General features: G+C 41.7%; 1 protein-coding gene across 4 annotated transcripts in view; it reads right to left on the bottom strand.

Moving 5' to 3' along the window:
• The window catches only part of MCOLN2 (mucolipin TRP cation channel 2), a 51,031-nt gene that overhangs the window by 5,986 nt on the left and 29,140 nt on the right, over positions 1-15,905 (bottom strand). For 3 of the 4 annotated variants that reach the window (XM_073357209.2, XM_073357207.2, XM_073357210.1), the window contains exons 8-12: positions 13,090-13,205; positions 11,903-12,052; positions 8,614-8,715; positions 8,375-8,497; positions 4,621-4,827 (exon numbers count right to left, since the gene is read on the bottom strand). In XM_073357209.2, coding sequence (XP_073213310.1) covers positions 4,621-4,827; positions 8,375-8,497; positions 8,614-8,715; positions 11,903-12,052; positions 13,090-13,205 — 698 coding nt within the window. The remainder of the gene's footprint in view (positions 1-4,620; positions 4,828-8,374; positions 8,498-8,613; positions 8,716-11,902; positions 12,053-13,089; positions 13,206-15,905) is intronic. The other variant, XM_073357208.1, reaches the window with a different exon arrangement.

Genomic DNA, 15,905 nt, shown 5'->3' with positions numbered 1-15,905 from the left:
ATTACTGCAATCCTATACCGAGAAACTTGCAAAACAGAGTCCTTGGTCAGCTGGATAGTTGTGGTCCAAATACTGCCACTAACAATTTACCACTATGCTGCACATGTGCACTATGTGCTGCACATGTGCACTATGCTGCACATGACCTCCAGAAGAGGTAAGCGGAATGTCCGGGTTCCAGTAACACAGACACAGGTAACTAACCGCTTTCATGTTCTCTCCACAGGTATCGTTGCGGAGAGTGGACCAGATGATATGTCTGGGGCGAGAAAGCAGAAGGAGACTCCGCTGGTTGGAAGGCATGAGATGCGCTGTCCTGAGGTTGGGGGTTCCACGACCACCATCCCCAAGAGGAGAAGGCGGGTGGTGGTGGTCGGGGACTCTCTCCTCCGGGGGACTGAGTCATCTATCTGCCGCCCTGACCGGGAAAACCGAGAAGTCTGCTGCTTGCCAGGGGCTAAGATTCGTGATGTGACGGAGAGACTGCCGAGACTCATCAAGCCCTCGGATCGCTACCCCTTCCTGCTTCTCCACGTGGGCACCAATGATACTGCCAAGAATGACCTTGAGCGGATCACTGCGGACTATGTGGCTCTAGGAAGAAGAATAAAGGAGTTGGAGGCGCAAGTGGTGTTCTCGTCCATCCTCCCCGTGGAAGGAAAAGGCCTAGGTAGGGAGCGTCGAATCGTGGAAGTCAACGAATGGCTACGCAGATGGTGTCGGAGAGAAGGCTTTGGTTTCTTTGACCATGGGATGGTGTTCCATGAAGGAGGAGTGCTGGGTAGAGACGGGCTCCATCTTACGAAGAGAGGGAAGAGCATCTTTGCCAGCAGGCTGGCTAACCTAGTGAGGAGGGCTTTAAACTAGGTTCACCGGGGGAAGGAGACCAAAGCCCTGAGGTAAGTGGGAAAGCGGGATACCGGGAGGAAGCACAGGCAGGAATGTCTGTGAGGGGAGGGCTCCTGCCTCATACTGGCAATGAGGGGCGATCAACAGGTTATCTCAAGTGCTTATATACAAATGCACAAAGCCTTGGAAACAAGCAGGGAGAACTGGAGGTCCTGGTGATGTCAAGGAACTATGACGTGATCGGAATAACAGAGACTTGGTGGGATAACTCATATGACTGGAGTACTGTCATGGATGGTTATAAACTGTTCAGGAAGGACAGGCAGGGCAGAAAAGGTGGGGGAGTAGCACTGTATGTAAGGGAGCAGTATGACTGCTCAGAGCTCCGGTACGAAACTGCAGAAAAACCTGAGTGTCTCTGGATTAAGTTTAGAAGTGTGTGCAACAAGAGTGATGTAGTGGTGGGAGTCTGCTATAGACCACCGGACCAGGGGGATGAGGTGGATGAGGCTTTCTTCTGGCAGCTCACGGAAGCTACTAGATCGCATGCCCTGATTCTCATGGGTGACTTTAATTTTCCTGATATCTGCTGGGAGAGCAATACAGCGGTGCATAGACAATCCAGGAAGTTTTTGGAAAGCATAGGGGACAATTTCCTGGCGCAAGTGCTAGAGGAGCCAACTAGGGGGGGTGCTTTTCTTGACCTGCTGCTCACAAACCGGGTAGAATTAGTGGGGGAAGCAAAAGTGGATGGGAATCTGGGAGGCAGTGACCATGAGTTGGTTGAGTTCAGGATCCTGACGCAGGGAAGAAAGGTAAGCAGCAGGATACGGACCCTGGACTTCAGGAAAGCAGACTTCGACCCCCTCAGGGAACGGTTGGCCAGGATCCCCTGGGGGACTAACTTGAAGGGGAAAGGAGTCCAGGAGAGCTGGCTGTATTTCAAGGAATCCCTGTTGAGGTTACAGGGACAAACCATCCCGATGAGTCGAAAGAATAGTAAATATGGCAGGCGACCAACTTGGCTTAATGGTGAAATCCTAGCGGATCTTAAACATAAAAAAGAAGCTTACAAGAAGTGGAAGGTTGGACATATGACCAGGGAAGAGTATAAAAATATTGCTCGGGCATGTAGGAATGTTATCAGGAGGGCCAAATCGCACCTGGAGCTGCAGCTAGCCAGAGATGTCAAGAGTAACAAGAAGGGTTTCTTCAGGTATGTTGGCAACAAGAAGAAAGCCAAGGAATGTGTGGGCCCCTTACTGAATGAGGGAGACAACCTAGTGACAGAGGATGTGGAAAAAGCTAATGTACTCAATGCTTTTTTTGCCTCTGTTTTCACTAACAAGGTCAGCTCCCAGACTGCTGCGCTGGGCATCACAAAATGCGGAAGAGATGGCCAGCCCTCTGTGGAGATAGAGGCGGTTAGGGACTATTTAGAAAAGCTGGACGTGCACAAGTCCATGGGGCCGGACGAGTTGCATCCGAGAGTGCTGAAGGAATTGGCGGCTGTGATTGCAGAGCCACTGGCCATTATCTTTGAAAACTCGTGGCGAACCGGGGAAGTCCCGGATGACTGGAAAAAGGCTAATGTAGTGCCAATCTTTAAAAAAGGGAAGAAGGAAGATCCTGGGAACTACAGGCCAGTCAGCCTCACCTCAGTCCCTGGAAAAATCATGGAGCAGGTCCTCAAAGAATCAATCCTGAAGCACTTGCATGAGAGGAAAGTGATCAGGAACAGCCAGCATGGATTCACCAAGGGAAGGTCATGCCTGACTAATCTAATCGCCTTTTATGATGAGATTACTGGTTCTGTGGATGAAGGGAAAGCAGTGGATGTATTGTTTCTTGACTTTAGCAAAGCTTTTGACACGGTCTCCCATAGTATTCTTGTCAGCAAGTTAAGGAAGTATGGGCTGGATGAATGCACTATAAGGTGGGTAGAAAGCTGGCTAAATTGTCGGGCTCAACAGGTAGTGATCAATGGCTCCATGTCTAGTTGGCAGCCGGTATCAAGTGGAGTGCCCCAAGGGTCGGTCCTGGGGCCGGTTTTATTCAATATCTTCATAAATGATCTGGAGGATGGTGTGGATTGCACTCTCAGCAAATTTGCGGATGATACTAAACTGGGAGGAGTGGTAGATACGCTGGAGGGGAGGGATAGGATACAGAAGGACCTAGACCAATTGGAAGATTGGGCCAAAAGGAATCTGATGAGGTTCAATAAGGATAAGTGCAGGGTCCTGCACTTAGGACGGAAGAACCCAATGCACAGCTACAGACTAGGGACCGAATGGCTAGGCAGCAGTTCTGCAGAAAAGGACCTAGGGGTGACAGTGGACGAGAAGCTGGATATGAGTCAGCAGTGTGCCCTTGTTGCCAAGAAGGCCAATGGCATTTTGGGCCCCACACTTCAAGAAGGATGTGGATAAATTGGAGAGAGTCCAGCGAAGGGCAACAAAAATGATTAGGGGACTGGAACACATGAGTTATGAGGAGAGGCTGAGGGAGCTGGGATTGTTTAGCCTGCAGAAGAGAAGAATGAGGGGGGATTTGATAGCTGCTTTCAACTACCTGAAAGGGGGTTCCAAAGAGGATGGCTCTAGACTGTTCTCAATGGTAGCAGATGACAGAACGAGGAGTAATGGTCTCAAGTTGCAGTGGGGGAGGTTTAGATTGGATATTAGGAAAAACTTTTTCACTAAGAGGGTGAAACACTGGAATGCGTTACCTAGGGAGGTGGTAGAATCTCCTTCCTTAGAGGTTTTTAAGGTCAGGCTTGACAAAGCCCTGGCTGGGATGATTTAACTGGGAATTGGTCCTGCTTTGAGCAGGGGGTTGGACTAGATGACCTTGGAAGGGACCTTCTGGGGTCCCTTCCAACCCTGATATTCTATGATTCTATGATTCTATTCCCATGAGAACTAAAACAAAGAGACAACAGCCAAAGGCCAGTTACTGAATGCAGCCTTCTCACTGGTCACTCTAACCCCCAGGACTTAAGTATATAGAAATACAAGTGACTACAAATGTAAAGAAAATACTGATGGAGGGCAAGAATGCAGGGAGGAAATCTAGAGAAGGGGATGTTTTTAATTCCACTCCATCTTTCACCGGAACTGGATAGAGTGGTTCCAGATCGCAGTTCATTAGTACTAGACTCAGTGGGTCTCTTTCATACCATGCACTCTACTAATTATCGAGCCAGTAATTTCTGTGAAGCACAGGGAGCAGAGGTATTCAAATCTGTACTGCTAAACAATTTTAACTGAACTGGTTACCCCCTTGCCTCCTTCTCCCCCAGCAGTGTTAACAGACATCTTTCAAACATCACTCTCTCCTGGCCTCAACGAGACTTTTTGATACTGCAGGAACACTCTTGCACTCCATGAAAGAATTCTCTAGCTGTAAGCAACTGCATTCAATGATTTTAAGCTTAATATACCTCCCTGCGTCCCACTCAAGTCACTATTCTGACCCAAATGTAATACAGCCAGTAGAATAGATTGTGGGAAATTGGGGGGGAAAGGGGGAGGTGTGATACCTTAGGTAAGTTTTCCAAACTAATGCCTGGATGGAAATCACTTAAGGGAAATTCTCTTCTATTTTTTACCAGATCTTAAGCTAAAAGCTTTGAATATCTTTACCATACATCATAATCAGTCAACATCTGAAGAGAGCTTCCATTTGTCCAGCTTTATGGTTTAAACTAACATGAAATGCTAAATAATTGATTAGAAGAAAAATACCACAAAAGACAAAATGATTTACCTTTATGGTGTCATAAGAGTCTGTAATGAGTGCAATAAAAAGGCTGAGGATCATGTATATAAATAGGCTAATGAAGGAATACAGATATAATCGACTGAACAGCCACACCAAGGTGCTCTTCTGCTGGATTTGAGCAAATGTTGCAAACATGTCATCACCATTGACCAAAGAAAACAGACATTCAGCAACTGTGTTCAGATCTTCAAACTAGACAATATTGAAAGATTAACATTAGAACCCGACCACCACATACAGTCAGGTTAAGGGAAATAAAGACAGACATTTTCATTAACAGTTTTCCCACAAATTTTTTACCCACAGCCACTACTCTCCTGCCCCCACCTCCCCAAAAAACCTCCCACAACCACAATCTCTCTCTTTTGTGTATTTCGTACATATAAGACTGGCATGATCATTTGGCTTGGGAGGCAGAGAATTCCTTTTCCATCTGTACCTGAGTGTTTTGCATTGGCATCAGTTGTAGGAAAGGTGCCAAGGGGTAAAAGCATCTAACAAACAACCACCACTAATGTTTAATGCTTTCATTAAAGGATCTCAATTACACTATGCATGCGGGAAAGTATGCCCAATTTAGAGATGAGAAAATTAAGGCAGAGAGAGATTAAGTGACCTAGGTCACACAGTGAGTATGTGACAGAGCTGGGAACAGAATCCAGGTCTTCTGATCCCCAGACTCTTCTTATTCTTTCAATAAAATATTTTAAAATCCCCTTCCAGCAGCACATTGGTAAAGATCAGTTTCGTTTTTTCTGCACTTGGGAGAAATAGGACATAAGTGGAGCCACTACAGTTCCTCTAGCCTTTCTGTGGCGAAATTAGAGACCATACTTCTCTTTAACAAAAATACCGATATTTGAAAGAATATCCTCCAGCTATTATTATCTCATTCCATTATTTGGTGAAGGGGTTGGGGATTATCTTGCAAATGATCAGGTACATTTGAACCCAAATTTAGGTTTTATTGATAAAAGGTTTTCTAAATCCCAGTATAGCAGCAAGAAAGAGAGTTATGGCAAATGGTAAAGATTTTATTCAGTGGGTTAGGGTGCTAACGGCCCTTCACAGCAATAGCTAAAGACAGTGCGAGCAGGTTCAGGCCTTATATCAAGCTCCACTAGGCCATCTCCAATTTTGCCTTTTCACTTTGCCTTATCCAACTCTACCTACTATCAAAACCGCCCATAGTTTCACATTTTCTGGGTCCAAAAAGAATGCTGGGTAGTCCAGAAACCCAAAGTAAACAGCATTTATGTCAGGCATTCAGAGTAGCTGGCTGATGCCATGTCAAAACATGTCTTCAGAGAAGATCAAATGCTATATATGGGCAATTCCCATATGACCTATGGGGAATGGTTGAAGAAAATTGGGCATGTTTAGTATAGAGAAAAGGCGGCTAAAGGGGACGCAACGGTCTTCAATATGTAAAACATTGTTATACAGTGAGCAATTGTTCCCCAGGTCCACTGAAGGTAAGACAAGAAATAATCTGGTTAATATGCAGCAGGGGATATTTAGGTTGGATATTAGGAAAGTCTTTCTAACTATGAAGGATAGTTAAGCACTTGAACAAGTTATCTAGGGAGGTTGTGGAATCCCCATCACTGGAGGTTTTTAAGAACAGGTTAGACAAACATGCGCCAGGAACGATCTATGTATATCTGGTCCTGCCTTAGCGCAGTGGGGGCAGCAGGAGGACTAGATGACCTCTTGAGGTCTCTTCCAGTCCTACATTTCTAGGATTATGTATTCTATGAAGTGTGGGGAAGGAGTAAGACAAATTTGCTGTAAGGGATAATAGGAAAGGGTGATTTTAGAACACGAGTGGTCCAATACACTGCCATCTAGAGATCCATGTTCAGCTCTCTTGCTTCTGAGCTGGCAGGGCTGCTCAACAAACCATCTCGCAAAAGAAACAGCTAAGAAGGCTTCACCTTGCTCATGGTCACTCCTTGTAGATGTCACATGGAAAGGGCAGAATCCAGCTCTTCTCTGCTGAACAGAGATTCTCTAGTACATGAGGCCTGAGAGAGGCTGGGTAGAAATAGAAGGGTAACCCTTGGGATTTTGAAACTCTTCATGAAAAAATTCAGAGGGAATCTGTAGAGTACTTTTCCCCACCCAATTCCAAGTGGCAAGGTCTGTAGCTGACGTAGTAGACGGTAGCTGATTCAATATGACTTGTGGGAGGACTGTCCCGTTTCTCTTACTTCTTTACTACTTACCAATCCTCCTTTAATTTTAAAAATAATCATCTACTACTCACTGCTTCACATGAAGTTGCTTGCCTGCATATCCTACCTTTGCACTACACTTCAGGAGACAGAAAATGTAACTGACAAGCACGGAGTACTGCTTCTGGGAATGTCAAGTTGGTGGAACATGAAACTAGTACAACCACTAGACAGCATTAAGGGATTTTGAGCACAAAGCTTGCAGTGGCCCTCTTGGTTAGTTAGTATGTATGAGACTCAAGTCATTCCTACTTTGGGCTGCAGTTTGGAGCATTCAGAACAGAATGGGAGCATCCTCCTTTCAATTCTGCTCAGTCTGCTGTACATGCAGTCAGTCAGTTGCCACAAAAACACACGATAAAGCAAGTGCCTATAATAGGCTGTTCTATACAGTACAATACTGCCATCTAGTGAGATTTGGGGCAAGTTGCTAGAGCCTCAAACAAAATGAGCTGAGCCATAACATTTAATGACAAGAAAATCATAGAAGACAAAGTTTTGACAACACAGTCAAACATCTCATTGACTATTCTTTCACTTACTCAAATCATTAGATGCTTGCTACTTGCCATTTAGGGTAAAAGTGATATTTACAACAACATGTCAGCTAAAAGTGACAGGTCCCCAGAATATAATCTGAGGGATGTATAGGGTATTATGGGATTTCTGCAGGAAATTCTAAAAGCTTTTAAGAAGTATTCGGTCATCAATTAAAATGCATTAAGAGCAAAGGATAAATAAATGTAACTTTTTGATGTTTGAGAAATCAAAGTTAAAGGTTTGTGTTGTTGCACTAATTTCATCATATTGCACATACTCCAGTCAAGAATGAAAACCAGTATAGACATTTCTTATTACTAATGAGCATTAGTAAATATGCAAATTCTAAATGTTCATAACACCAGTCTCTCTTCTCTAAACTTGAACTGTTGTTCTTTCCTGTGCGAAGAGCTTTATAAAAACATGCTAAAGCCTTTAGCTTCCCACATTTTTGAATTACGCAGGCACAAAAATTTAGTTTGGAATATAGGGAAAAAAGAAGTGTATGTAATATTTTGCATCTCCATTGAAAAAGAAAAAACCACAAGTGATTTTGATTAAAAACTTTCCAGTTCACCCTACATTTGGGTCAAGATCAACTTTGCCAAGTTTCACCCAGAGGGGAAGGTTTGGCAAAAGCTATGAGCAATACAAAACCCTGCTGAGGCAACACGGGGATCAAAAGTATCAGTACGCAGGCTATGGTAGAGCGCTCACCATTGACAGTAGTGCTGAAGCCACACCAGCACTAGAACAACAGTGGGGGAATTTCTGAAAATCCTCAGTGTAGTGTTTGGAAAGGCAGTGAGAGTTTAACATATAAAACTTAAAGCTGTTATGGCTTCATAACGAAGGCTGAGTTATGTTTTACACTTAAGCAGCAGGAGTATCTTCCCCCAAATGATAGCACTTACTCCGAGTATGGAATGATTATATATGCACATTTAGAAGAGCTTACATACCTTTTCATGATAAGGCCCTAATACAATCCAGCCACAGAATGTATAGCCAAGATATATCATCCCAGCACAACAACAAAATCTTAGAACTTTCGGTAATGATGCTTGCATTGTTAAAATGAGCACCTGCAAAGGGTTGGGGGAGAAGGAGAAAGAGGACAAGACACACATTAAAGAAATTAGAATAAAAACAACAGAACAAAAATAAGCTGAAACTATTGAATATTTGATTCTAGGCTTACATTGTATGTCTGGAAATATCCTAAGTATCGGATGACTCCAACCCAAACAAACAAAGTCGATGTTCCAAGTAAGATGCTGCAAACATCATAACTTGTGAGGTTCTGAGGAATGCCAAATAAAAATAAAAAAAGCAGGTGAGTGAAGTAACACCTGTTGATAGGTATCAGAGTTTATGACTATGCAGGTAAAGAATGATACATGGAAATTTTTTAGGTCAGATTTTAAAATTTCAGTGGCTTCAGTTGAATTCTAATGCCTAATGGACACAGCCACATAACACCAAGTCAATATGGTTGCTCAGGAGAGGTGACTTATACAGAGAAGCCGTGGTATTGTGGAGATGGGAAAAAGGTGCACAATGATATAAAGAAATTTGCATGAAGCCTGCAAGCACTGTGTGGATTTCACTTTGGTTATAACAGGCAGTTTTGAAATTAAGTTCTCAAGGAAGTTCATTGTTTGCTACTTTTAATCATATGGCAAACTAATTTTCATTCACTACTTAAGCACTAGTTCACAATTAATAAGAGGGAGACTTTGTGACTAAGGCCCTGTCTACACTACAGCTTTAAACAGCATTTGTTACCAGCTGCTGGCATGGTCAACTTTCACGAGCTTTCTGCCCACACACGTGGTTAATACTGTTTATAATCACAACAACTAGTAGTTCATTGCTCTTTCTTCAGGCCGAGGCTAACACATGGCGGTAGCAAGTTTGTAAAACTTATTCTGTTGTATTTGCCTTACTGTGCCTGTGTAATTGATTTGGCCAATGCTTATTCCTCCCAGCTACCTGTGCAGTAAGACATTTGAGAGTTTGGGAAGCATGATCCACTGGCCCACATTTTCCCAAAATGCCCTGAGAGACACATATCAGTACATGTGATTACACAAATTTTGTCAAAACATGGTTGAGCTGTGGGGAAAAAAGCTGCTGAGAACATAAAACCATATTTATTGTAACCGAGTCAGATTGATCAGAGCGTGGTGACAGACACTGCTTTACTTGTAGATTTGACAGTCCATTAAGAAAGTGGATTACAGCAGAGATATTCCCATTCCCACAAGCTGCTGTTTGGGGACAGTTTAGAGGAGACTCCTGTTTGTTGAATGTTTCTTGATTTTCTTCTTCAGAATACAATTTAGGTAGTGAGTGACCATCAGCTTTTAAAGGAAAGAATTATGGGCAGCATTCATTAGTTAAGCCCTCTGGGGCAGGAACCACCTTTTCATTATGTGCGTGGTGTGTGTACTGTGCCTACCACATGCAGGCCAAGATCCAGACCTGTAGAGGTGACTGGAAAAAAAAAAAAAAAAAGTGCTATTTACAGCAGCAGTTTTAGGAACAGAAGCCAAGTAAATGAGATGGAATGAACTTCCAGATTCTACCGTACCAAGAATTTTATGGAGAGGCAGATTGGGGTCAGTTCTTCTCAAGAGATCCTGGGATCTTTTGGGTGAATGCTACTGGAGCCCCACTCTCTGCTCAAAGAGCAACATTTCTCTCACCCCAAATGAGAGATGCTGAACAATCCCTCTCCCTGAAAAAGCAGTTCCACCCTTTTGAGAATATCCTCTACCCACATGTTTACCCTTCCTGTTTCCCTCAAGCCTCACCTTAGGACTCTCCTGGAGCAGAGCCAGGTCTCTCCATTTCTTCCTCTTCCTCCCTCCCTGAAGGCTGTTGCTGAACTGCAGCTTTAAAGTGTCTCTCTTATCTACGTGAACAAATTCCACATACACACATGTGGAACTAAGGCGAGATTACTGACTAGACTGTATTCTACAGCTACTATAGCATCTTGGTTGGATTAAGCACTTTTTAAAGAACATAAGTGACTGCTGTTTCCCCCCCACTCCTGCATTCATAAAGCTCACTCCTTCAGCTTTGGTAGCAAGGTCTGTTATGCCCATTTGGTACTTAACGTTACATGGCCTAATTTGCTGCATCTTGCACTTAGCGGTGTTCTGCATTGCCATCCTAGGTTTTATGGCAAGTTTTGTTTGGCCATGACTCTATAACTTAATGACAGATTCTTTTTGTGTACTTATATATAGCCTAGCTTGCTATATTATATTATATATATATATACACACACACTATATATTATACACATATACATACACACACACACCCCATTTATAAATATTATAGCTTCTGCATTTTTCAATGTCGTTTTACAGATGCAATACATATATGTTTTGTAAATTCGCTTTCCTTAAAATTATATAGGGATGTCCTTTTAGAAGAGTATGACCTATATTGTATTCATCATAAAAGATGTATGTTGTTTCCTCTTAACACTGAGGATGTAAATGTAAGAAATACACTATGGGTTTTTGTTTTAATTTGAAAAAAAACTGTTTTAAAGAAATAGCTACTGCAGAAGAAAACTTATTGAAAGAAGTGCTCAGTGTCAGTATTGTGCACTTGCGTATGGGGTTATGCCTATGATGGCCACTCAACATAATGAGCGCCCTACCAAATTCACGGCCATGAAAAATGGGTCACAGACCATGAAATCTGATCTCCCCAGTGAAATCTAGCTATTGTAGGAGAAGGGGGCTTCTATTGTGTGCTGGGCTGCAGCTGCTAGCCCTGGCTGGGCTGGGGAGGGAGAGGACTTCCTCTTCCCCTGCAGGGGCCAGACCACCTCCAGGAACCTCCTCCAGCTTCAGGAAGCTCTGTGCTTGTTGGCTAGGAAGCCAGCTCTGAAGGCAGCGGAGAAGTATGGGTGGCAATCCCACAACCTCCCACAGCTCCCTTTTAGGACCCGCATGGTTACAACAGTGTGAAATTTCATATGTAAACATCTAACACTGTGAAATTGACTATTTTTAAAATCCTATGACCACGAAAAAGACCAAAATGGACCGTGAATTTCGTAGGGCCCTGACCATAACATACAGTAGGTGTCTTCCTGCCAGTGGCATTTGACTCAAAGGATGCTGCTATGAGCAACACAATTTTGGCCATAAAAAGAGTGGTTTGGTACTCAAGAGGAAAATGGGAGTTCCAAGAGTGAAGGGGCAGAAGACCTTCAGGAGTTTGACTAAACTGAGCTGGTGCCACTGACCAAGAGAAAACTCATATTCCAATGATAACAGACAACAACAAAAAAAAACAGGTACTGGCAGAGGGGAATATACTACCAAAAGAAGAGAAACCAAACCAAATCACTGTGGCAAAACAGTTAATTGGTCACAACTTTGGTTTTCCTTGCATTAGTTTAATTAAAACCATGCTTAAATACAGTGATGAAAATATTAAGATGTGTTAACTCTCACCTTGGCTTTTATTTCCATTTTCATTATAGATCCAATGATTGTCATCACATCACTGATAATCACCAGGACATACCATCCATTTATAAACTCCAGACGATCAGCATGACAGACATGACGTTTGTACTTTTCCAGGAAGAAATTCACAAATCTCTGTAGTAAACATTTAGAGATTTGGTTACAGAACCTACTTTTCTCCAGAAAATAAAAGGAATCTCATACAGGTGATGCAGTTCTTAAGTACAGCTCAAGTAGAGTACTTAAGTTGGGTCTGTTGGAAGAATATGCCCTAGCAAATACTGTAGAAATAATGTGTGGGTAGCATTAGCAATAGCAACAGAAAATAATTATGGGACATTCATATACAGCTCTGTAAAGGGTGACTGCTATCATTATTATTCATTATTACCAACTTCACTTTCTGCATCTTGCATGCCAATCCACAGACTCTCTCCTGTCCCCTACTGATGGGACAGCACTGCTCTCTCAATCCCTCAAAGTCTGACAATGTCCCATTACCTTTTTGATGGTTATAAAAAAGGACAGTGTGCGGATTAAGATAATTGGATATCACGTATCCTGTGCTCTCTTCTCCCCTCCCCTGTGAACACATTTAGGAACAGATTCCGAGGTACGGAACATATCAGTGTGTCTCACATGTGCATCAGAGGAGAGTGGGGCAACAACATGACACAAAAAGCATGAGGCCCTTTGAGTTCAGGAATTTACCCAGTGAACATTTAAATATCTGGCTTTTTCAGCCTTATAGGGAAAAATGTTAGCCATATTTGGATTTTGAGGGTGTATGGTTTGCGCAACTTCAAACAAACAAGGACTTGAAGATTTGGGGTGAAATCCAGCACAAATGAAGTCAATGGCAAAACTACATTGACTTCAGTGGGGCCAGAATTTCAACCTATGGATCTGAAATGAACATATTTGTATTACAGTATCATGCAGATACTCCAACAAGGACTGAGACTTCATTGCGTACTGTACAAGCATACTAAGGCTCCTTCCTAAATATCACGTTGGCTATAATACAGATGCAATACACTCTTGGAGAGATATTTTCCTAGAACAGATTCACTACTTGATAATCCAAAACATAGCACCACTTAGTGGAACTAAACTATGGAAAGCAAATGGAAACAAAAGCAGAGAGAAAAGGCAGACAACGTTGTACTTACTTTTTGCAATTTCAGAGCAAGAACAATGGATCGTGTGCAGAGTATAAGGGAAGCAAAGCAACTTACGATGACAAATCCATCAAAAACCAAAATATATTGAGTGTTTTTCTGAACTACTATAAAAAAAAAGTACAACAGGAAACAGTTAGATCTTTACATATTTCTTCTGGCACAGAATTCTTTTCATAAGCATTTGAAAACTAACTAACTATATAATAAAAGCTCCCTGAAAGTTTATTATGACAAATTTTGCAACACTTGGTATACTGTCATCTCACTACGGAAATAAGCTATATAGAATACAATACATACATATGGAGTACACAAGAATCCTCCTGAATGTAGATCTGCAATTCAAATCACTGGGGTATTACATGCAGAGGGTTTGCGGGACTGTGCCCCAAAAGTGAAATGAATTTTTTCTTTTTAAAACTATTTGAAATTAATAATTCATGTACAGGCCAAATTCTGCTCACACACCAAGAGTAATCTCGCTATCTTATTGACTTCACTGAAGTTGCAAAAGCAAGGGCAGAATTTGGCCCATTGACACTGTTTACCAAAAGGCTTTTCATCAATGAAGACCTGTAATTAGAAGCCTCCATTTCACCAGTTGCAACTGAGAGCTGCTGTAGCAGTTAGTGGTAAGGGAACAGTATTCCATGCACAGCACTATGAGTAAGTGACAACCTACATCTTTTCCAAGGGGATAAGCAGCTCTCTGAACTTAGTTCTTTACAGGTAAGCAAAGGAGGGATTGATTTTCAATTTCTATACACACATATAGAATTAAAAATAGATTTTGTAAAAATTTATGTATTCTGGTAGATCCAGGGTCTTAAACAGCTTTTGTAAAAATAAATAAATAAAAAATTAGTTCAAAGCAAAACAAGTCAACCATTTATAATGCAGGAGTATTTTAACTCCGTGTTCTCTGATCAACTACTTAATATGCAGACAGAGTACAAAAAGTGGCCAACTGAGACACCATTGTAAGAAGTGATCACACACACCAAGTTATTTTGGCTCCAATATAACAGTACACAAATATAGCGAAGATTTGGCTAGGAGGAGAACACAACACATTGTTCCTTAACCAGGATCTCATGTAAGGCCCCACAAAGTTTCATCAACTATACCACAGCCTATATTGTAACTGTGATGGCCACATTCATAATGGTTAAGAAATAGGTTTATCTTATTCTGTCATACTGAATCTGCTCTGAAGTGGAACCTTCAGTACTATTGTCACTTTAGAAAGTGATCAGACAAAGGCTTAATGATAGAAATATAAAGAGGATGCCATTCTTTATTTGTAAGGATCATCAAAAGAACAAGCAGGGAACACTCACTGCTTCTGATAAAGTCTTTAAAAACATAACAAGCTTCAACTAGTTAAAAAGGAATTATTTTGATGTACAGGAAGAAAAGGTGTCATAGGTGTTTGAGTTTGGGTATTTATTATTGGTTAAAAGACCAGGCTAGAATTTCAATTTAATGTATTAAGCTCATTCAGAGCAACAGAAGGGTCAAAACGTATTTTAAAACATTAAAATTTCCCTTGCAGGCAGAGTCTTGTTAAATCCATCACTAGGTAGGTTATAGCAAGGGATATTTATGTCATCTTGATACTTTTATAGAAAGGAGTTAAGCTTATCTGTTTCTTCATTAGAAGCAATGATTTGCTTAGTCATTAATAATAAAAGCACACAAGTTGCAAGTCTCAGTATCCACTAGATATTAGCAAACATCTGTGCCTTCCTCCTCTAAACTCTTTTCATCCCTCCAGATAGGAAGTTGATGAGCTTCAGAAAAATATGAAACATAAACACAGATTGTCAAGATCTTGGGATCTAAAGACACACTAATATTTACTGACTTTGAAAATATGTACGTTGCTATGTACAAGACTTCCTGAACCCTGTGACATGACATGCTGGCTAAAATGAGTAAGCACTCACCAACATGTCTGTTATTGTCAGAGAAGGTACAGACCATGGCATAACCCCTTTTATGCAATGCATCTCTGCATGTGTCTCAAGATCACTATACCAGCAAGCAGGGCCAATTACTTATTGCATCATGTGGACACAGCAGGACATACAGTGTAGATTCATAATGGTTAACCTGCATGCCTCAACCACTCGTCTGAAGTGGTGAAATAACAAAAATAACTGATGGAATAAAAATCTTATACAATATCCCAAGTCCATCGACGTAGGTCTTAGAAATATCTAAGACAGAAAAACATACTTATTTAAATTTCAAGTAAAGACAGTATTTCTAAACAGTTCTGATAAGTAACACTCAGCATGGTGGATTCGTCAAGAACAAATAGTGTCAAACAAATCTAATAGCTTTCTTTGACAGGGTAACAAGCCCTGTGCATAGGAGGGAAGTGGTAAATGTGGTATAGCTGGACTTTAGTAAGGCTTTTGATGCTGTCTCGCATGACCCTCTCATAAACAACCTAGGGAAATACAATCTAGATGGAGCTACTATAAAGGTGCATAACTGGTTGGAAAACCATTCCCAGAGAGTAGTTATCAGTGGTTCACAGTTAAGTTAGAAGAGCATATCACGTGGGGTCCTGCAGGGATCAGTTCTGAGACTAGTTCTTTTCTATATCTTCATCAACGATTTAAACAATGGCACAAGAAGAGTACACTTATAAAGTTTGCAGACAATACCAGGCTGGGAAGGATTGCAAGTGCTTTGGAGGATAGGATTAAAGTTCATATCTTTTCTGAAATTATTTTGGCCAAATTGGAAAAAAGTCCAGAGAAGAGCAACAACAATTATTAAAAGCCTAGAAA

Source organism: Lepidochelys kempii, chromosome 8 (assembly GCF_965140285.1).
Source record: "Lepidochelys kempii isolate rLepKem1 chromosome 8, rLepKem1.hap1, whole genome shotgun sequence".
Taxonomy (NCBI): domain Eukaryota; kingdom Metazoa; phylum Chordata; order Testudines; family Cheloniidae; genus Lepidochelys; species Lepidochelys kempii.
This window is presented reverse-complemented; position numbering and strand designations above follow the sequence as displayed.